This window comes from Ischnura elegans, chromosome 12, assembly GCF_921293095.1.
Source record: "Ischnura elegans chromosome 12, ioIscEleg1.1, whole genome shotgun sequence".
NCBI lineage: Eukaryota > Metazoa > Arthropoda > Insecta > Odonata > Coenagrionidae > Ischnura > Ischnura elegans.
Window position 1 is genome coordinate 67,668,676 of NC_060257.1, and position 23,650 is coordinate 67,692,325.

The 23,650-nt window shown below is 37.4% G+C and overlaps 1 protein-coding gene across 5 annotated transcripts in view; it reads right to left on the reverse strand.

Annotated features, from left to right (window-relative positions):
- Positions 1-23,650, reverse strand: part of LOC124169304 (E3 ubiquitin-protein ligase UBR4) — a 163,073-nt gene that overhangs the window by 114,951 nt on the left and 24,472 nt on the right. For 4 of the 5 annotated variants that reach the window (XM_046547874.1, XM_046547876.1, XM_046547873.1 and 1 more), the window contains exons 9-22: positions 23,161-23,281; positions 21,887-22,281; positions 21,091-21,259; positions 20,096-20,379; positions 18,860-18,983; positions 18,402-18,778; positions 16,796-17,218; positions 15,816-15,988; positions 15,563-15,716; positions 13,808-14,142; positions 9,644-9,745; positions 6,358-6,604; positions 3,552-3,715; positions 2,816-3,078 (exon numbers count right to left, since the gene is read on the reverse strand). In XM_046547874.1, the coding sequence (XP_046403830.1) occupies positions 2,816-3,078; positions 3,552-3,715; positions 6,358-6,604; positions 9,644-9,745; positions 13,808-14,142; positions 15,563-15,716; positions 15,816-15,988; positions 16,796-17,218; positions 18,402-18,778; positions 18,860-18,983; positions 20,096-20,379; positions 21,091-21,259; positions 21,887-22,281; positions 23,161-23,281 (3,331 nt within the window). The remainder of the gene's footprint in view (positions 1-2,815; positions 3,079-3,551; positions 3,716-6,357; positions 6,605-9,643; positions 9,746-13,807; positions 14,143-15,562; positions 15,717-15,815; positions 15,989-16,795; positions 17,219-18,401; positions 18,779-18,859; positions 18,984-20,095; positions 20,380-21,090; positions 21,260-21,886; positions 22,282-23,160; positions 23,282-23,650) is intronic. The other variant, XM_046547875.1, reaches the window with a different exon arrangement.

Sequence of the window (23,650 nt, forward strand, 5' to 3'; positions counted from 1 at the left end):
TATATCAGTGTTTGTAATATCGAGGCTCTACTCCATTCATATAATGATCAATAATATGTAAAAAGTTAATTATATATTAAAAAGTCACCATATATTAACATTAAAATAAAAAATTACATGGTTATGTGGGATAAATGTATGTATATGTGGAGTATAAATGGTATAAAGAAAGTTCTTTCAATACGTGTACACCATATACTTTATGTGAAAATCTAATGCACAATACACACCAAAAAATTTAATTGACATTAATTCCAAAATTCCTCATAAGTTTCAAATACAAAATAAAGAAATTTGTAGTATTGTATCTTTAAAAGTAGGTACAGTGCAACCTCGATATAACGACACCCCACGGTGCACTAATAAACACTCGCTATAGCGAATTATCGCTTTACCGGAGGTGGAGAAAATAATAGCCAATATACCTGTTGCGAACAGATATACAGGAACAGGAGTGGTGCGGTGACAGATAAATATCTATCTGATAAACGTAAGCATAAATCCAGACGAAAGGCGATGTTTTTTTGCATCACTAAATTTCCTTACTCAAATAACGACTAACTATTTAAACAATTTATAAGCGCCTCACTGAATAAAAATCATGCAAAGCATTGTTTCATCAATCATTATATTCATCGAACGACGGTTTACCACGTAAATTTGAGACTGAGCACTCCATTAACTTCATTTCTAACAGATCGCTAGCAATTACAGAGGTTAAGGAGTCTTGATGAAAGTCTTCCGGCGGTGAAACCCTCGCTATGGCGAGAGCCAACACCGAAAGGGTCTCGTAAAAACGAATTTTTTAACACGCTTATTATAGGGTCAATTGACGGTGCATCGGCTATCTCTCGTAATAGCGGGGGTGTCGCTATAGCCCGTACTCGCTTTAACGAGGTTCCACTGTACATTCTATCTTCCTATGATTTTAATGGAAATTACAACAAGGCAAAACATCACCTCAGTAAAGCATACTTAGTAGAGCAAATTTACTTGACACTGCAGTTTGGATGATGATAACTGCAGGACGAATTGAAAGTAATGAGGAGTACCCAGAGTCTAATAACACTCAAGAGAATTGAATCGCGAGAAATTCTATAGAGAGCAAGGTTGACGAAGTATTTAATGAAATCTCTATGCAATACACAAAAGAAAATAATTGGCAGTAAACCAAGAGGGAAATAATTAGAAAGATTACCAAGGAAGGAAACTGATGAAGCAATGGAGTCAAGTTAAAGTAGGCAGTTGTGAAGATTAGACAGGGTTCATACTAACTTTCCATTTTCAGCATCACTGACTTCTCCCTGATTTCCAGATTGAAGTTTTTAAATTTCCCTGAATTTATATCAATGGCAAAGCAGCTGTATACAGGGATTTCATGGAAAAATGCAGCAAGGAATAATGCAAAACAAATTCATCATCATCATTAGTCAACAATCCTAAGATTTACTTGATGCAGCTTTCCATTTCTCTCTCCTATTCGCTACCCTTTTCATAACAGAGTATTTCATCTCTTTCACATCCTTTATAACTTATCCTATGTAACTCATCCAGGGCTGTCCCTTACCCTTCTTCCCTTCCACCTGTCCATCTACAGTTGTTTTTATCAGGCCATTATGCCTCATAATGTGGTCAACTAAGTTATCCCATCTTCTGCTTAAGGTTTTTAGGCTTCTCTTTTCTCCCACTCTTCTTAGCATTTCCTCATTACTTACACGGTCAACCCATTTTATCTTCATCATTCTTTGGTAGCGCCACATTTTGAATGCTTCCACGCTTGACTTCTCTGTAGCTGTCAGCATCCAAGCCACGCTATCATGGAGAAACATGCTCCATACGTAGCACCTGATGAATTGTTTCCTTACTTCTGAGATTGTACTCTCAGCTGTAAGAAGATTCTTCTGCCTGTAGAAAGCCCTCACTGCCTGAGCTATCCTACTTACTTTTTATTTCTTGCTTCGTCCATTGTAGGTAATTCGGCTTCCTATGTAAGCAAACTCTTGCACCTCTTCAAGCTTCTGTTTTCCTAGTTTATAAATTGACCTAGCCTCCTTTCTTTTGCTGCATACTAATATCTTGGTCTTCTTCTTCTTGCTTTTAACCTGATATCTAGCCACTATTCTTTCCGTATTTGTTAAAAATAACAAAGCCAAGCAGTAGTAATAGTAGTAATCATCACGCTCCTATACCGGCGGTGCCTCCTTCCTTTTTCCAACCTTGTCCTCCCCCTTCTGTGGTGCAGGGGTGAAAAGCTAACACTTGCAGACCCCAGCTCAGAGGTGTAACCCCACAAGCCCACCCTGAGTCTCGTTTCCACTACCCCTTGACACCAAACCAGGATGACGACATAATGCCCACCTTGCCGCTCAAACACAAAAATGCTCGACAAATTCAACCATGATTTTCATCTTTTTGTTGAGCCTCAGATGACTTTTCTTTATCAATATATTATTTCCCTGACATTTCTTCATCTTTCAGTCCTAACCTTTATTTGCCTGACTGGTATAAATCCTAGGAATAACAGTTAGAAACTACATACCCCTTTTTATTTCCTTGACTCCCATGACCAGTATGAACCCTGTTAAGAGTAAGAAAAGAATTAACACGATGACCTAAGAGAAGCCAAATTTAAGAGTGACGATTGACGTGGATGTAGACAAGGAGTAACTATCGAGTTAAACTGCATTTGAATTACATCAAAATGCTACTGTTAGCCAAGTCTAAGCATTTAATCCAAAACTCTGTCGCAACAACACTACAGGACAATGTAAGGAGCACGGCAAACGACATGGAAACATCACTGCAAGAGACATACCAGGCATCTCAGACTGAGTGGCTGGCTCTGTATTTGGTTCACTGCTCTTGGCAGCCGTGGGAGGGGTCATTGTACCATTGGCATTGGCCGATGCAAGTGGCGACGTCGCTACCTCTCCCAAGAGCACCCGGATGCAGCTTGAGGCAGCCTCTGCTTCCGAGGCTGTGCAGGCATCGAGCGTGATCGGCAAAAGGACCTGCAGGGCCCTCTCCTGCAGCTTACGAGGTAGCGGCCAAGAGTTTCCACCAAAATCCTTCTCTATCCTAAGGAAATACCAATGAAAAATACATTATGACAAGCTCAGGCTGAAACCTTTCATGCACATCAAAATGAAACTTAATTCACTATGATTTAACTCTTTATCGCAGACATCCCAACTCACTATGCACCACTTTGAGCTATAGAGCTGGTACAAAAAAAAGGTTAACTCCAGCTCAATTAAAGATAACAGCCTGGAGATGAAACCTTTTTTAAATTCAGTGTTGACACCAAAGTGATGATGAATTCCCATAGTGTGTACCAATATGCTCACATGAATTGAAATAAAATGTCCTCACTTTTATCTTCACCAAGTAATTAATCAGCAGGAGCATTATGCCATTTCAATGAAGAATATTTCATTTTACCAAGGACTTTTGTAAGGATATTCAACCATTTAACTCAATATAGTGAAATAGCAACTGATGCAAGCTTAATTCTTTGTAGAGGAAAACAAATTCAGTAAAAATTAACTTACCCAATCAATTGTGTAACAAAAGACACTAGCAAATGCAGAAGGTGACGCAGGGATGGATTGATGCTGAAGTTAGCATCCCAGGATAAAGTGGACACATGAGTTGTGACAATGTTGATTATCAGCTGATCTAACGGGACATTATCAGCATTCACAGTTATATTTTTCTGGAAAAAAAACGAGCTTTAAGTGACAAAAGCAAAAAACTTACTTAAAAATCTCCTAATGAACTAATATAAAAGTAGCGCATATCAAAAATACATTGGCCAATCAGACAAATGGAATATAATCTGACATCAATTCCTTTATATTCTGACTCTAAAAAGAAGCTAGAAATAACTAAAGATATGGTGACCATTTCCATTACGAGATTAATATATAGGCGATTTTCCACTGCCAGAGAGCAAAGCTGTTATAATAAAAGAGAAGAAACAGAGGAAATTTCCAGTGATTTCACTTTATAAGTAAGGAACTCAATTTTGGTTAAATGAAATATTAGTACACAATTTGATAAGAAGAACTTTGATCCAGTTTGCCGAAGATAATTGGCAAAAAATACTGAATGTAAAATAATATATCACATCCTCAATAAAAACTCTCAGATGTCATAAAGAGGAAAAGGTGGGTATTCAGCTTCAACTCAAGCTGTAAAAGTTTAGATAAATCTATCTCCTCAAATTAAATAACATGGCAGTTTTAAAGAACTCATTCACACAGTGAATAAAATGGGAGGTTTGTATGGAATAAAAAATATGGATTTTAGATATCAATTTTTTAACTTCATGACTTGAGCTCACATTCCCAAATATTTCCAAGCACTGAATATTCAAAATTAATGTCTTATATTTCAGGTAGTTCCACCTTTGGACTCTCTGAATCATAAATCAAGGCTTCACTTCATACTTAAAAGCACCCTTCAGGTACAAGTGGAACTCTAAATTAATGCTGCTTGATTCCTGGATGTCGAAGTGCAACTTTTATGGTGCCCGCAAAAGTATTTCTTCATTTATTTGACATATGAAAGCTGCAGTTACAATGACTGAAACCATGAGTGGTCACTAGAAAAATCTTGTAATTTCTCCATTACATGAGATTCAGTAAACCAAACACATATTCTATTTAACTTTAGGTCACCTATTAGCAAATGAGGGGAAAAAAATAACATTGGCATCACAACATCCTCATTTTTCTAGATAATACAGTAGATCCCGGTTAATAGAGACTTGTGCACTTTGCCCCAATTAAGCGGCTGCCCCAATTAGGCGAACTATCCTGTATATGGGCATAAACAAACGTTGAAATGATAGAAAGAAGACTAAAGAATGTTTATATTGCAACATAATTTTATTAAACTATTAATTTGATTAATAACTCAGCGAGTTTAGGTAATTTATTATAATTTTTATGATTTATAACAATTTAGTAAAAATTTTTTTCACAGCCTCGGGCGGCGCTGAATGAATGTCTATAACTAAGTCCCATTAAAGGAAAGTCCTATACTCTCGCGGATAGTATAACAACAAGAGCTTTCAAAATAAGGCAAGAATAGGAAAATTTATGAAAAATGAGAGTAAATCAAAGGAGGAAAATATAAAAAAAAAGTAGTCTGAAAACAAAAAATTTAATTTCGTCACGAATATAGTCTATGTCGCCGACTCATGCCCCAATAAAGCGGCATGCTGTCCCAATTAAGCCGAGAATACTCTGGGATATTCCTCTATTGGGTTCTGTTCTTCAAGATCTGCCCCAATTAAACGGCTGCCCCAAATAACCGGTGGACCCATTAAACGAAATCTGCTGTACTTTCATTACAGCCTTTTTAAAAGAATCTCAGTATCTTAAATGTTCTCCATATGGCAATGAATTTAACACCCCATAAAATACCCTAAATAGAGACCTAGAACTGACGTCCATTACCCAAACAGTTCAGCTACAGGGTTTCAAATTGTGAGCTGTAAATATGTGAACAAGTTAAGAATACCAAGCAAGCAATCATGTGAATAAAAAATTCTTACAATAGAAAATTCTTGCAATAGAGAAAATGAATGGAATAAGAGCTTCTCTGAATGCGTCACAAACTACAGTGGAACCTCGTTAAAGCGAGTACGGGCTATAGCGAGACCCCCGCTTTTATGAGATATAGCCGATGCACCGTCAATTGATCCTATAATAAGCATGTAAAAAGTTTCGTTTTTACGAGGCCCTTTTGGCGCTGGCTCTCGCCATAGCGAGGGTTTCACCGCCGGAAAAACTTACACCAAGACTCCTAAATCTCTGTAATTGCTAGCGATAAGTTAATGCAGTGCTCAGGCTCAAATTTATGTGGTAAACTGTCGTTCGATAAATTAGTAGTTAATTTTGGTGAAAATATTGTGGCATTAGCATTCGCGAATGCTTGATCTTCTTTTGTTCCTCGGGCGGCAGAAAGCAGTCGTCAGCATACCCGCACGTCCATGAGTTGCATGAATAGAAAGCATTTGATGGAACACACCATGGCCAAAAAAACACCAAACATGTCTACGCGAGAAAATAAAAATAAAGGAGTAATATGAGGTATATTGGCTATTATTTGCACCACCTCCGGTAAAGCAACAATTCGCTATAGCGAGGGTTTATTGGTGCCCCGTGGGATGTCGTTTTATTGCGGTTGCACTGTAATTTTTCCACGATACTCGCCAAATTCCTTGAATTTTTCTGGAAGACTGAAATTCCATGTCTATTCCAGGTTATCCCAGATAGTTGACACCCTGGAGAACGTAAAAATGAAGAAATGTCTTAAAATTACGTCAGGAGTGAAAGAGTAACTGACCTCTGCATACCACCACTCCAACGCATCACGAACAGATGCAGGGAGAAGAGGCGATAGAGCCGTGGCTAGTGATCCACTGCCAGAGGCAACGGCAGATCTGATCGAGAGAACCGTGGCATATGTCTGCACTTCTTCCTCGCACGCTCCCCACCAGCTTGCTTGACGCTGCAAAGGTGTGGCGGCTCCCTCTTCTTCGGCAGCCAGCTGTGGCTCCCCACTCTCGAGGGCTTCATGAAGCAGGCTTGATCTAGGGAGAAATTTAAGTTTAATGAGCAAATTAACTAAGACCCAATATCTTAATTGGCCACCACAACGCACTTGCGGGAGTAAGCTACAGTAATAAATTGGGTGGTTTCCTATTATTTTTTTATTGCCTGAATCAAAAGATTGTTACTCCTGGACTACGAATTTTACACTTTTAGATTTTTAAATGACGATATCTATTTTTCGCAATTAAATGAAAAGTGAAAATTTTCAAGCGCGCAAAAACGCGATGGCTAAGTAGGAATGATGGGAAAAAGTCTGTGTGACGAATTTCTGGTTCCCCCTGCCGCCTTGTGAGGTGACCTTGGGGCGAGGCTTGAGCGCTGATACGACACAGGCTGCTAGCAGGTAGCTGAGTACCCTGCTAAAAGGTAGTAGCACTTAGCTTAAATAAGGATTATTATTCCCCTATCAAACGAAGGAAACTTTCCGCACTTAGGTATTTTTAATGTGTGATTATTAAGAGATGTTTCCCTGAGCTCTGTGCCTCATGCATGCATTGGTAACCTCAGACGATGTAAAACTCCTATCTACTCGTATAGAAACTAGGTCCCTGTAACGTCACGTGGAGCTGAATCGCATTGGCGCCAATCTGGCTCTGGCCTTTTTCAAATGAGTTTAAAATTGACCCTATGAATATGAATACACTAATGGTGGGTAAGGAATCGCAATCATTGCATTTCGTTTTCTTTGATGAAGGAAACTACCCTATTGTTAAAACAGATGGCGGTCACGATGCTGACCATGCAAAATATTTCTATTTTTAAATAAATTTTCATTATAAATGGAATTCTGTAAGTGTTTTAAGTGGTTCAAACAGAACTTATTGTTTCAGCAATTATTTAATCAAGCCCCTGTGTGCTAACTTGCACAGCACGAGCCCTTGTTTGCACTGCAGGAGCGTGTAAAGTGGTCGCATTTTTACTGAAATTCACAGCTACACTACTCTAAATGTAGTAGATTCTCAGTCATAATTTTCTGTGAGATATTTATGTGTATAAAGAACATTCTGTACAATTTTCACAGTCCCTTTTTAGATATTGACCTGCAAAAATCAACGTTAAAAGGCTTCCGGCATTGTTTGACAAGCTCCAGAAAAAAAAAGGAGAGCATTCTCAGTGCTAAAACTTATACTGCAAGTAGTTTTTTAAGTATTCAACTGAAGAATAACAGATTATTAGTGAGTCTCATTTCTTTCATAAAAATTATGATGTTAAAAAGTTAGTCATGACAAATTTTTCCCGAGTTTTTACAGAAAGATTTCAACCGACTATATTTTATGATAGAAAAATTAAAAAAGTGGTTTCCAAAAGTTCATGTCATGATGAAGATACTGTTTTTTATTATTCCGTTATCTTTTACAATAGCTTCAAAATCAAAATTTATGCAAACCACGATTTTCATCAAAATTTGCCCAGCCACCCTTTTAAAAATGGCTGCCAAAAAAAATTATGGTTTGTAAATTTTTTTCAAATGGTGTTTTGTGATTGTCTACTTGTAGGGAACCAATGATAAAAAAATCAGAATAATTTAAACTTTGAGCAACATTGCCAGGGTGATTTGAAATGGATTGACCATTAACCCTTTTGTAGGTAAGTTGATGATGTCACAAACTTAAGCCGAGCATGTCTCCACATCTCCTCTACTCCTTGATCTTATGCATAGTTCTCACATGGTTTCTAGTTGTTCACCCTCTCAAGTATGTGTTCTGCCTTAAATGAGCAGTTCTACCTGAATGAGTTACTTAATGATGCATGCCTCACCAACTTATGCAATGTGGGCAGCAACTTTCACCTTTTCATTTACAACTTTGCAAAGAGAATGTCTAAATAAGGAAATTTTTTGCCACTATTTTTCCATCCATTAAGATTTTGAGCCTCCGTGAACAACACCATGCATCAAAAGAATATGAATGGGAAAAATAAGTTACAATGGATAATAGGCCCTCATTTAGCCACAAGTTTAAAATAAAACAAAGCAAAAGTTGCTGCCCATGTACAGTCATCATAGATCCACATCCCGCAGCAGTTGCATCCTGGACAACTTGTGCGAGATGCGACTATGCGGCGTGGTGCCCGACAGTGTAGTTTCGAACGCCACACAGTGGTTTTGAAGCATTTGTGCAAACCACTTTCCTGAATCTGTGATCTTGCAGCCACGGATACGTCATTTTCGGAAACCAGGTATGACAAACGAATGTAGGAATTAGGAATGTGAGTACAATCACGTTTTCGTCGCTTAAAAGATTGCAGTTGGGAAAAGAAAGCTCATAGTTACTCCGGAAAGCAATCCATAATAATAGAAAATGTGCATAAATGATATTTAATTGTTTGATATATATGAATTATGAAAATTGAATTATATTCAAGAGAAAGTTCGGATTATTCGTGTTTTCCAATTATTCGTGCCACCTCCCCCCATCATTAGCCTGGATAATCAGGAGGATGCTGTATAACAATAATGAACCATGTGAGGCCATTGCAAGCAGGTGAGAAGAAGCAGATTAGCAGTGACACACTCAGTTTGTGATTTCATCGCCATCAGCAATGGATCAAATCTCAGGATCCATGGATTTGACTGAATCTTAAGTCCTGTTTATGGTAGAATTTGCCAAATATACTTGAAAATTGTTAGTTCACTCCATTAAGAATTTAATTCTGCTATGAAGCACCCCAGAACATTGATGCTCAATTTTACTTCATTATGTGCAGATTAGTTTTCCCAAAAAATGACTATGAGTTTACCACAATAGAAAGCAACATACAAATGGATATAGAGGTACAATGAGTAGGTAAAACAACAGTAAAATGAATGTATGACTTGAAATTAATTAAATAAAAATACAATTTAATCCATCCTTAGAATGATGGATAATTGGCCATTAATACTGTAAAGAGACCTTAATCAAAATTGACTGAGGCAAAAATACGACTGAAGAAAGATTAATCAAAGTGGAGATCCATGTATATTAGATTATATGGTGATTTTGAAAAATCACTGAATAATTTTAATGGCAATATACCTGCAGCATGCAACGATCCACTCAATCAAGTCGAGCACATGAGGAAGGAGATCGCGAGCAAGTTCATCATGAGTCTGCGGCAATGCTTCAGAAGATCCATTCCTGAAATGGGAGGGACACAACGATCAACCAAGTCACCTAAGTACATATTCATGTCAACAATTGCCACAGATTATCACACTTGAGCGAAGAAAAGTAAAAAAGTTGGGGGTCAAACCTTCACACATAAGAAACAGGAGATTCTTTTGAGCTATTATTTTGGAGAAAGACAGCTTATATGCCATCAAATACAGTAATTGTTTGAAGGATTAACTTACGTGAAATTGGTTACAGACCTGACGAAAAATTCACTCACCATATTCAACAATATAAAAACCTAACTTAGACCTAATTACAATTCCAGGTAAATCATAACCTGATTCAGGAGTTAAGTTTTTCTAGTGTGGTGAACACTAACAAGGGGAATACACGACCTTCGCATCTCCGATCGAGCTCATTTTTTGCGATTCGGTAGTTTATGGGTACAAATGTAATATGCCGAAGCGAGACGACGCACTTCTCATAAAATTCCGAGAAAATAGCAATTAAAAATCGTAAAAAATGAAGATGCGCTATATAAACTGTTTCGAACGCCTATGTCAAACAATTGGGCGACAGCCCTGTGGATACGGTGTCCGACTGTGGAGGTGAAGGTAGCGAGATCGATGCTCGCTCAAGGAACTTTTTTTGTTTTAATTTTTAAGAATTTTATTGTTTAAATTTTTAAACTTCGTTTTCTTATCTTCGTTACTACTATGGAATATATTTTTAAAAGAGTTTTTTTTTATATTTAAAGCAGGAATGGATCAGCTTCGGATTAGGAACTGAGGATGAAGGGTGGATAGAAACCCGGCGTCGGCATTAGCCTGCTCTTAACGAAAGGCGCCAAGGGGACCACGGCTTAACGTCCCATCCGACGGACGGTGTACTACACAACTAGTGTAATCCACATTACACGCAGGGATTGAATTTAGGAATGCCCCTTAATTCTTTACCGAGATTTGGATGTGGAAGGCCAGTACACTGCCTCACCACTCCAGTTAATCCTTTATTTGCAATTTTCAGGATGGAACTCGTCATAAAGACATGCAAAGCAAAGTGACTTGCGGCACCACGAACAAGCAGAAAAGGCGTTTTTTTCCACAACTGCAACGACTGTCCATAATTTTTTAAGGAAAACACACGTCATTTACATTTACGAACAATTGCCTCGTGCCAGCGAGCTTCGAAGCAAACCATGCATATTTTAACATGTTTTGGAAAATCGGAGCACTTAATTGGTTATGAATTAACGCATGTATTTTTATTGCGTCTTCTCTTGATGCAATATCCCGATTTTCCTCCAATAGAATCGAGGAATTCTGCAAATGTTTTATAAATATTTTCACCTGCCTGAAAAAATACACGTCGCATGGCTGGCATAATGGGGTACATTTTGGAGGTATCACTTTCAGAGTGCACGATGCCTCTCCCTTGTCATCCGCAAAAATGTCATCGTAAATTGCGGGGTTCGTCTGCCCTCCCCACGAATCTGTTAAAAGTAGAAACTTCTCTCCTTTGACGTGTGGTTTCATCACATTTTCTAAAAAGGTCTCATAAATATGCGTAAATGTAAATGACGTGTGTTTTCCTTAAAAAATTATGGACAGTCGTTGCAGTTGTGGAAAAAACGCCTTTTCTGCTTGTTCATGGTGCCGCAAATCACTTTGCTTTGCATGTCTTTATGATGAGTTCCATCATAAAGACATCATGTTTTTTTAAGAAAACATTACCTGGAAACAAGAAATCTCTGGAATTTGAATTAATAAAGAAATATTTTTAAGATGGGTTGGTTCTGATTCCTGTTCAGATCCTGGAATTGTTTCTCAGTCCCAATTCTGTTCCCGTTCTCATTCAAGGGTTTCATTTTCATTGCTTGATAAAAAAGAAACCATCAATTACCGTATATCTCCGAATATAGTCCCCCCTTTTTTTCCAAAAATGGCCGCGGAAAAGTAAGGGGGGGGGACTATAATCGAGTGTAATCCAATTTCGCATACTAAAGGTGACCATAAAGTAATAAATAACGGCATAATGGCTAATGTTCTCGTAGTCTTTCAATTTGAGTATATTTATGAGGATTATAATCGGAGATATTAGTAAATACTGCCACGTTTTACCGGAAATTAAGACAATTTTTACCACAAATGTTGTACAAATACGATTATTCCGATTCAAATAGCATATCGAATATGCGTTTTCACGGAATCCATCGGGTAGCCGCTAATTTTTCTTGGAAAAGTATTGTTAGAATAATTCAATCGACACTGATCACTTAATGACGCAAAACAGTAAATAATTAAAATGAAAACTAAACACACACTATCATTACATCAATCGAACACTGGAATTGAATCAATAGTATATGTACCCGTCGCTCATTTAATAACTACACGATTTAAATAATTGCGAAAAATAAACAGATAAAGTGAACCTTTCGTGACGATTTAGCATTTCATTGCGTCCGTAGCTACTATACGTCCGTGCGGTTCGTGTTTACAACCACTGCCTTTACCGCTTTCACAGAACAAGAATGCGCAATAGGTGATGCATTTGTTTCTGAAAAGGCGCAATAATCGACGACTTTAAACCAAAAGCGCCGGCATTACTGCATTTGATCGAAATACAGCGACTCAGCATCGAAAGTGTAATCAATTTATTGAGGAATATCTTCAATTCGTCAGGGTAAATAGGATCGATAAATTAGTCGCATAACGTTTCGCAATTATTTCCGCGATATTTTCTTTATTAAAAATAATTTTACGTTCAACAGTGAGGTGATGGATCAAGTAGAAAGATGAGGATCAATCCTGCCGCAGATTAGAGGCCTTCAAAGACGGAGTTTCGATGCCAATTTAAAAATAGCCGTTGCAGAATACGCCGTAAATCATAGTATTTACAGCGCTAGCAAAGCGCTAATACATCGCGGAAGTCATTTCGGGGGTCTCGATGCGGCAGATTCAAAGAATTAGAGGAAAATATCGTCGAATTTGTGCGCAAATGCAGAGCAGAAGCTCTTTGTGTAACTTATGCAATGATTCGCGACGAGGCATTGAAAATTGATATAATTTTTTTTCAGTTTTAATGTTTGTTGGAAAAAGTTTATTTCTTAATTTTATTACTTTGATATTTGTAAGTCCTGTAGTTTAATTGTTTTGCTTAGCAGGCATTTGATAGCAATATTTTTATAATATTTATAATTTATTTAACACAATTTTATTTAGATTTCCTAAATTCTTCAGGTCACTTGGATTTGTGATGACTTGATGGGTGTGTTACACTGGATCTAAGGAAGTTTCAGGGCCAAATGCAATACTGTTTATGGGCTTTAAGTTAAAGCTTATATATTGACATTGTCTGTAGTCATTTGGAAATCAAAAATATTAATAATTTGTGAAGGTTTAAAAAATACAATAGCCTTGGATACTTAAAAAAATTTCTCATTTCTTCATTACATCTGGTTAAGGAACTATAAATTACTGATACATGCAATGGATCACAACATGTTTTAGGTATAGATATTTTGTTGTGATGGAAAATATGTGAACAGATTTGTTCTTAATCTTCACAGAAAATAATAGTTTTTTATCGAATCTAGAATCTTAACTTGCTAACCACAGAAAAATTGCCTTCCTTTACATTTTAAAATTTTTCCCAAAACTGAGGTCTCAAAATTGGGGGGGGGGGACTATATTCGGGGGGGGACTATATTCGGAGATATACGGTACTTTTGTTATATTACTACAGAATCTGCTGAACATGATCTGTAGATCAAATTATTTTACCAGTGTTTGGTTCCATAAAATCATTCTATTTAAAGCGAGCATAGTTAATTACGATTGAACATAATTTTCACACTTGGTTTGATGCATGTTTATTTTTATCTGGGCTCTTTTTGGCTTGATTCCTACATCAATTTTTACCTCCTGCACAGGTGGAACTGAGAACCATAGAACAGAATCAACTAGTCCCTAACATTTTCAGTCTCCAGCACATATGACACATTTGTAATATTACAGTGCTGATAAATCTGTCGTATTTATTAGCCCTGTATATATATACTGTTTAAATTTCATCTATAATTACCTCGCTTCAGTAGTCGTGGGACTTGTTCCAGATTTGGTACTCGAGGCAGCATCAGCAAAGGAGTGCTGTGCACGTGCGACGAGGGCATCCAGAAGAGCCAACTCAGAGAGGCGTGGCAGGAGGGCCTTGGGGAGGAGGGATGGCAGGGGACCATTCCTCTTACCCTTTTCCCCACTAACCCCCTCACTCAGCAAACCCTTGCGCCCTTCAAGGGCATGTTCCATACAGTGCTTCACCAAATCCGAAACATAGGTAAGACTGGAAAGTGATTTACTCACTTGCTTCACCAAATGTTCAGCAAGGTCTGGAATTAATCCTTGCTTTATCAAGCAATTCTGCAAAAAAAATTAATGGCATATATACTTTTTTCCTGTATTTAAGAATGCTTATACAGCCAAAATAAATATAGAAAAATCACATATTATTATTATTTTTTATACATTGAAGTAACAGGGTGGCAATTCAAATATCAAGATGATATTTCCCTAATGCTTCTGATAGAATGTTGGTGACGTAAAGCAACAAGCTAATCTTAAAACAAATAAAGTAAAATAATGAAATGATTTTAACACTTATGGAGCATCTCCTGAATGACAAGTTGTCAATATGGTGCTCTAACACAAGAGGACGAGGAAATATTGAGAACTGGTTGTCACGGCCATGCTAAATATCTTAACACAGAATTGGTACATGATATGTCAATTATAAACCTCGTGTACTCTTTAACTATTGCTTTGTTTTCCAAGTGCAACAAAATCTGAAGAATATTTATAACAACTCTGAAGAGAATGTCAGCACTGATGCAAATAATACAAATTTCTTGGTGGTACCAGATCCCATCACAGGATGAGCCCTCCATTACTTAGATATAAATTTTATTGCCACAAAACCTACAAATATGTATCCGGAAGTAAAGTACCACGCATGAACAGGCTTACTGATTAAATGCTATCAAATAATTCAATGAAAATACCAGATGATACAGCATATACCAATAAGGTAACGAATCATTAACATTAAAACAATTATCACACAACCAACAGCAGCAAATACAGTATATCCTTGCTTAATAAAAAATCTGTTCCAGAGGAAAGGTCATGTAGCAAATAGTTATGTTAGCATTGTGATTTGCATTGACTTTATCATTAATGAAGAATCAGTTTCAAGAGCATCAGTGCAAGTAAATGCTGCTATGTAAAAAATTTGTTCTGTAAACTAATAAGGCACTGAATTACATAATTGATGATACATTGTAAGTGTGGAATGGAAATTGGAAAAATTTTAAAAAGAATGTGCAAAATCAACTCAGATCGTATGCCAAACATATTAAGAATAGAAATCATTGAAGGTATTTTGCATGCAACAAATCTGCAAATTTATGACTTCACTCAAATCTTATACATTAAATGAACTGTTTGTAGATGTGAGCGTCACATTTTAGCAAAAAGTTTTCCTTAGAATTGACTAGATGACACCTGCATTTTTCAGGAATGCATCATCATGTCGGTTTTAAGATAGCGACAGCACAGTCAGTTATAGCAAAAAATTGTCTAAAAACCAAAAAGCACGGATGCCCAAAAAAAAGTAGGAATAAAAAATACATTTCCAAATAAAAAATTTTCTTTCAACCAATACCATTATTTTACAATTGGACAACTACCTTTCAATTTCAGTATATAACAGCTCCTTTTCACAACAATTTCTTTTAAGCTAATAGAAAGGAGATTGGAGAGAAAAAAATAAAAGGGAACATACCGTAATCCAATAAGGAAATCCTTTCAGCCAAGTTCTGGGTCCCCAAACCAATGAATATAAAATAAGAGATGGATCCGTCAGCTTGGAGTTAGTCAGTTGCAGAAATACATTACTTGAAAAATACACAGCTGGAGGTGGAAGTAGCATTAGAAGCCTGAAGGAAAGAATCATTGATATAAATTTCATTTTTCTATTACAAAACTGCTAAAAAGAAATACAAACATCAAAAGCAATTTGAAGAATTGTCACTTACCGCCAACATATAGTGAAGCAATACTGGACAGAACAAAGACCAGTGAATCTCAGCCTTTCAGACCGTTTTAGAGCTGGATCACACAAATTAGTAACACCAAGAATACTTTGCAGAGATTCTATTAGCATTAAGTAGTTCAGCTTCTCACGCGAATCTATGAGGAAGTTACAAGCCTAGAAAGGAAAAAACACTATTATCATAAACCAGAATCTTCTCACGTACAAGAAAACAACAACAGATAGAGAATCTAAGGATTATCTCCACAATACAAAACACATATTTCTTCATTGACGTCTTCTATTTATAATAATTTTCTAATTTCTAATTTTCTTTTGAATATACTCTTAAAATGTAAGTAAAAGGTAAAAAACAAGAATTCTGTTGGGTACAGAGTGAAACTACCTTTTGGTGTTTAAGCGCTATAAAAATCACCGAAATTTCAAAAAATTGCAGACATACGTTCAGAAGTCTGAATTTAGCATACAAAAGTCAAGTGAAAGGTGTCAATTGGGAACGTACGATAGTGTGAATTGAATGAAAGTTGAGTGTATGAAAGTCGAGGACCACCTGTAGTTACCTTATAAGGTTTATTTACACAGTGCTCCTGACCTCTACTTATTTTTTCTGTGGATCTTTCTATATGGGATGGTAGGTAATGAAATGATATTTTGTAGTTTATAATCAATGTGGAACAGTGAAATAAAAAGTTATTATTAAACATCAAGAATACAGCTATCGCTACTCATATAAAATAATTTTACCTTCCTATGCATCATATTTCATGAAATATGAGTTCTTTATGTACACTATGGGTGTTTTAACACTGTCACACTTTCAAAATATTTGTATTGGTCCCCTAAATACTGCTAAAATTATGAAAATCCGATGAAGAGCTACACTGGTCATTGCACGATTTGACATTGAAATTTCATGATAAGCTAGACTCATCATTTCAGAGCAAGGGGTCAAATGAAACTTACCAGGCCATCAATTTTGATGGTATCTGGGCTTCCTTGACCTTCTGGGTTGGCCAAAGCATAGAAGCGGGGCCTCATGGAGAATTCATGATCGTGATGCTGGTGGCCTCCGCCTCCTCCTCCTCCTCCCCCTCCAACACCACCTCCGCCACCGCCCCCTCCTCCTGTGCTGCCACCAAATTTCCTGTGCGCATCCTCCAGCTCCTTCCACGGGAAGTACACTCGTGAGGGATTGGGACGGTGGTGGTGGTGATGGTGGTGGTGATGATGGTGAGTGGTGGGTGTGGCGCCAGTGCCCGACGCCTCCTTCCCCTCGCTCTTGGCCGAACCAGGTGAGGGCTCGTCGTTTGGCTCGGGAGAGGACGCGAATACGGGTCTCCCTTCCCCACCCACCAGGCTGGTGGCACTGAACAAATTCCACTGGACCTGAATGGGTACCAAAATAATTATGATCACTCTCTTGAAATCTCAGGGTGTCCAGCCGATCAAAACTAAAACAATCATGCATTATTCCATGTTTTCAGGGAAATTTTACTAAACCCTGGTTAACCTTATGCGATCACTGTACCAGATAAGAATCATACAACACCCAAATATTTCTTCAATGCTTTTAAAAAATATTACATTTATTTACTATTTTATATGTATAAAGACTTTAACTTAATAAGAAACTGTATACTTAATTTATAAATGGCACCTCATGACACCTCACACCAACATGGCATTTCATGACATTCGTCATAATTTAAATTCACATAGATAAATATAATTTTTCTTTCAGTGCAACTTAAAATGTAACAATTAATTGTAAAGCATACATTCACATAAAATACAGACTCAGGAAGTAAACCCACTGACCTTGAGGAATCCATTTCCTCATTAGCTCTTTCCCCTCCCACCATCACTGCCTCCTCCCTGCCTTAACCCCCCCCCCTCCCTGGTATATATATGAGCTCGCAAATTTGTGTATAGTCACCTTGATTATGACATAGTGTATTGTTGAAACCTGGGTCGGTTATAAAAACTTCCGTGGAACATACAACAGTGTATCTTTATTATGTATCTGAAGATCTGATATTTCGATCATTCCATGTCAAGTTATCCAATGACTCAGGTTTTCATGAAACTTGTATTTTTCATCCTTTCACATTGTCGTTAAATAATTTAACATTTTTCCTGGCCAGCTACTGGTTTATTTTTCACAGCCATTTGAAGCTGGTATTAAACTGCAGTTTTTCTCCAAACTGAGGTCTCCAAAGGCACTAGTAGCTCTAGAGGAAAATAAATTTTCTGCCTTATTTTTCAATTGACTATCATGAAACTACGCAAGTTTATTGAAGAAAGAATTAGGATTTCAAGCATCAATTGAAAAATTTTCTCAGAGATAGTGAAAATTTTCTAACCCCTCACGTCTCAAAATACATATTTTAGAAAATTTTATACCAAAAACATGATTCTATAAAACATAAAATATTGACTACTGAAGTATAGATGACCTGACATGGAATGACTGACATGAAATCAATGATCTGGACTAAATCCCAGAAAAATCCAAGATATCTATCCCTGGTGATTACTAGAGTTCAATGATTCGTGCTTCAAATCTCACCTGCTCAAAGAGTGATGCTGGTGCATCATATAGGTGTCGCATGAGATATTCAAACAGCAGGAGTAGACGGGAGAGATGCAAAAGTTGCGACTCCTTCATTGCAATTCCCTTGGCTCCAGTCTGATCCTCTCCTTCGCCTGGAAGAGGAGTTAGCAAAGCAGTCATCCATGAAGATGCTGCTTCTGCAATGTCCTTATCCTTGTCTGCATCCTCACTTGCAGCAGGAATTGGCCGGCTGCTACCCCCAGCTAATGAACCGACCACTTTCCCTGCTTTTACAATACCCAGAGCCACTTGTAAGAGCACTGACTTCTTTTGCATCAAGTTCAGCTGATGGAACAGGAATAGAAGAACCTGGGCATGCTCCACATTTAAGTCTGAAACAAAAAAAATCAGCTACGTAGAGAAAATCACCAGATGACGAGGGGAGAGCATGAAAATAACAAAACAACACTTGCCTTCATTCTCAGCATCATATCCTGAGGCAGGATTACAAATGTTTTCTACCAATGTGTGAATCAGTCTGTTCCAAATGTTGATGCATGCAGCCTCCCTGTTTGCTTGATTTTTCAGCAACAGGGTCTAGAAAAGAAGCATAGTCATTAAAATAAGAATTAACTGAAGAGCAGCTGATTGAAGTCAGCAAAATGATTTGAAGAAAACTTCGTAAATGATTTACTGGGACATACTAGTCATTTAGAAACAACTGCAGACTAGCGTGCAGTGAACCTTGGTGAATTCATCCTCTAGTGTATATTTTAGCATGCAAATTCCATAAGAGAAAAATTCGTTCACAACTTCCATTTAAAAAGCAGCCAAGATTAGTCTTCTAAGAAAATGCCGAAGGATTAGATAGATACTAGGTATATATGAAAATTAATTCCAAATTAAAAAGAGTCTCTATTATTCAAGCTGTAATTAGTTGAAACACCTTCTCACACCTCGAGTTTGCACTGCCTTAATCGTACAATTGTAAGGTCGTCCGAGGCATTACGATAATGAGTGATCACAAGGGAGAAATTAATAGGCAAAGAAAATTTGGGAAGTAACACCCAAAAGGCTAAAAAAACATTGAACCAAAATCAGAATCCAGAATGCTGAAGTGAAAAATTTTGATTAGATAGAGGTGAGGTTTGAGTCGCTGGTTGCATACCCTACACCTCTTGTCCATTTGGAAATGTGGCAAGCCTCTTCATTTTTATGCGTTCCCCTCCGATGCTGTAGAGAGATACTAGGCAATTGCCTCATTTGACTATATATGCACCAATACACATGTCTTATTTTCACAAAAGCACCAAGTAACCTGTCACAATGACTGGCATGGTGACAAGTGAAAATTTTTATGCCTAATCCCACACATATTTATGACTGCGGTACTTCAAAACTGAGTACAATGCATTTTAGATTCATTAGCAAAGATACTTCCATGATTCATGAATCAATCAATATGCAAAAAAGATAAAAACAAAGGAATGCCATTAGAGGAAAGAATACTTAAAATATGGCAAAGAACATGTTAAGACCACCTCCGAATTATCACACCCAAGAGGAACTACTATCCATTATTCGAAATGGAGGGTCCGCATCCATATTCTAATTCACTGGATCAGAGGGACCCAGTGAATTAGAAAGGATCAGCCCTATAAAAAAGGAAGTAAACAAGAAATGAAAAGGAATGGAAGTTTATCACTTACTTGAACAAGAACCATGAGTGTCCTTGGATAAACTTGCAAAGGCCACTGTGCCAATGTGGTGGATGGGCTGGATAAACTGTCTTGGGCAGGTGATATGCCCAGATGAGCCAACAGAGTTGAGCGTAGGGACTCAGGCAAAAGGGATCCTGAGCTGCCCACTCTGCCTGTTGGACCGGAGGCACTGCCTCCAGCCAAAAGCAAGTTGTGGGTGTAACGTGACAAGCACTGTGAGAATTCAGTGTAGAGAACACCAAGTGTAGGCCCAAAATACACTGAGATAGTACCTGAAAAGAATGAGAAAAAGAAACAATAAATGAACTACCAAAACACTTTCAATGCCATCAGGCTGACGTAATAGCTATTGCTTCATTTACAAAAACTTTCACAGTGATTAAACAGCCCAACTTCATAATACCGTATACGTCTGAATACAGTCCCCCCCCCCTTTTTTTCCAAAATGCCCAAGGTAAAAGTAAAGGGGGGGACAATATTCAAACGCATTTTTTTTAACTTTTCCCGAAACTGAAGCCTCAAAATTAGGGGGGGGGGACTACATTCAGAGGGGGACTATATTTGAAGAAATACGGTAACTATAATATGAGTGAAAAGCTATCAGGACTGCCACCGGGTCAAGAGCTAGAAATCTGCCAATGTTTTTGCCAACGTTCCATACTTGTGTAAAATTATTAGGGGTGAGCCGATAATTAATTCCGATATAAATACTGGCCGATATTGGACTATCGGCATATCGGAATCGGAGCACCGATATCCCATAATTTTTCCTCTACCATAACGTTATTTATGTATTTACCTCATCAAGGAAAATCAGGAAGTATTCATTCATACTCTGGTATCTAGGATTGAAATATTGGACCAGATCAAGTAATCGGTTCTAAATATCGGTCATCAGTACTAAATATCGGGTATCGGTTATCGGAAAAAAAGATTATCGGCTCACCCCTAAAAATTATTATCATCAACAACTTAGTACCTACCCCTTTCTGTCCTGGCCATTTCTCGATCAAGATCTCTAATTATTGCAGCAAGGATAAACATGTGATGCTCAGCAAGTCCTCTCCGCACATATCGTCGCACATAAGGTATCTCAGACCCAAGGAGATACCGATTCATGAAGGAAAATATGCGGGATGCCAATGATATATACTGAAATGATATAAATTTGTATGAGAACCATGTACGTGGCATGAATTAGGTTTCAAAAGCATTGTCCGTTTTCAAAAGAAATCTCAGTACCAGCAATAATTTAAAAATATATATTTCAATAAGAATTAACAAAGAGAATAAAGTTGGATAAAAGTTCAATCGATATTAAATAAAATGATTTTCTGCCATGAATGGCAAATACAGTATAGATTTGCTTTACAATGGCTTTGACTTAATATGTATTTAGCATACAATGTGAACTGATTTTGAGCGTGCTTTTTTAAGATTTCCAATTGAGCAGATTTTTTCTGATCATACAATACATCATCAATTATGTTAGTCTATCCTTTACTTGCCACAGCAGCAGATTTTTAATGCAGCAACATTTATATGCTAATATGTAGTCTTTAATCTGATTCCTCATCTGGAAATAATGCTATTTCAACATGCAAAAGATTATGCACTGCATTAGGCCTCCTGAGCAGATTGAAATCATTAAGTGAGGCTCTACTATACCATTATTATTTCAAAAAATTAATTAAATTAACAAGATTCAGTATATTTCAGTAATTTGGGCCACCACATTATTTAATAATTTTAGAATTTTTCAGGAAATAATAAGATTACCCCATGAGGTTCTCCTTTCTCTGGGACAACTGACATTCCGGTCCCTTCGCCAACCAGGTCCTTGAACAAAGTGCGAGGCACCATGTTCAACATCAGCCTCTGGCGATCCCTCTCGTTTGCTTTGGTGGGCGTGGTCGGGGTGGCCCTCACAGCTGCCTCCCCTGGGGCCGCAGAGGGTGGAGAGGAAGCGGATGAGGGAGTGCCCGGCTTCTCTGTTCCCGTTGCAGGACCACTGCTCTTGCTGGCGGCTTGTGGTGCCACAGGGAGTTGGGTCGATTGTGGTGTCGAGGTTCTGACTGAATCTGTCGACGTGGGTTGCAGTGAAGGTGTGGGTGGGTCCGTAGGAGAGACAGTCTGCTCATACCAAAGCCCAAGGATTGGCTCACTGTCATCATCTGAAAAGGCATTTCAAGAATTGCTTGTATCAGGCAAATGCAAATTCCGAAAGGGCTGATCTAGAATGTGACATAAGCAGTAAGAAATATAGCCAATCATCATGGTTCATCTTTCTGTCTTACGGCTTACTTATAGCCAATCTTAAGCATGACAACTGTCAATACAGCATCACGCCAAACCAGAAGTGTGTGGAAGATTATTCAGTCGACAACAGTCTAACATAAAAGAAATGAAAACTATAGGAAAGACATGGTGCATTTAACGTAAATAAACAAGTATCCAAGTGAATAATAAGTTTATGCTTCATGAGTGAACTATAGCATACCTTATATTGATGAATTTAGTACTTTCATGTCCATTAGTACCCAATAATTGAGAAAAATCAGCAGTCTGGGTAGATAACACTAACAGTAATTGTATCAAGCCACTCAATGTGGTTAAAAACATTGAAAGAATACACATATGTACACATTGAGAGAGTGGAAGAATACATTTTGCAAAAAATTAACTGTAGTTGGCACCAAATCAGTAAAAGTAAAATTTTGAAAAATAAAAGTTACCTTATCTGAAAAGGAGCGATTGAACTGAAGTGTTTGCTACATATTTAATGAGAAATTTCAGCCGTTAATCCCTATCATTATATTGACATACCTTCTAAGAGGAAGAGTGAAAGGTCCAAAAGCAGTGACTTAGATGCCCAAAAATTCATAAACAACACCACATCAGACACTTTTTAGAATTACTATTTGTACAAGCCCAAAAATTTCTACAAAATTCCTGACTTAACAGCGGATTTCATCACCAAACCCGATTGTTCAGGTAAGTTCAAGATAGCAATGTGATTAACACGATATATGGCTTCAAATACATTTCCTTACCATCATCTCCAGAGGTTTCATCAGAACAACTGAAATCATCCTCATAGTAAGTCGTGGAATCTGAAGTGCTGAAGGTGTCTCCTTCTGGTGGGTGCTTTTGTATGCGTTTCAGAGTGCAAGCCTGAGTTCAGATTAAAAAAGAATATTCCATTCAAACAAAGTTTGTGGTAGTTGATATTAACTCAATGTAAGCAGCACTCAAAATTTCTTTCATTTAATGAATTCTGCACAAGCTTCAAAATTTAATATCACATTTTATTCCATTAGATACCAAAAGGAAAACCAAAATTAACTTTCCAATCAGGGATCATCAGACTCATATTTTGTTTCCACATTTCCTTAAACAGAACAACCCCTAAAATAGTATTTTTGACATCAAGTATCTTTGAGGTGAAGTCTTTGATACAATTTCACATACTCAATCAATTTATAGGGCACTAATAACTGTTAAATATTAAGAAATGCAAAGTAGATTCAAAAGAGTAATAAT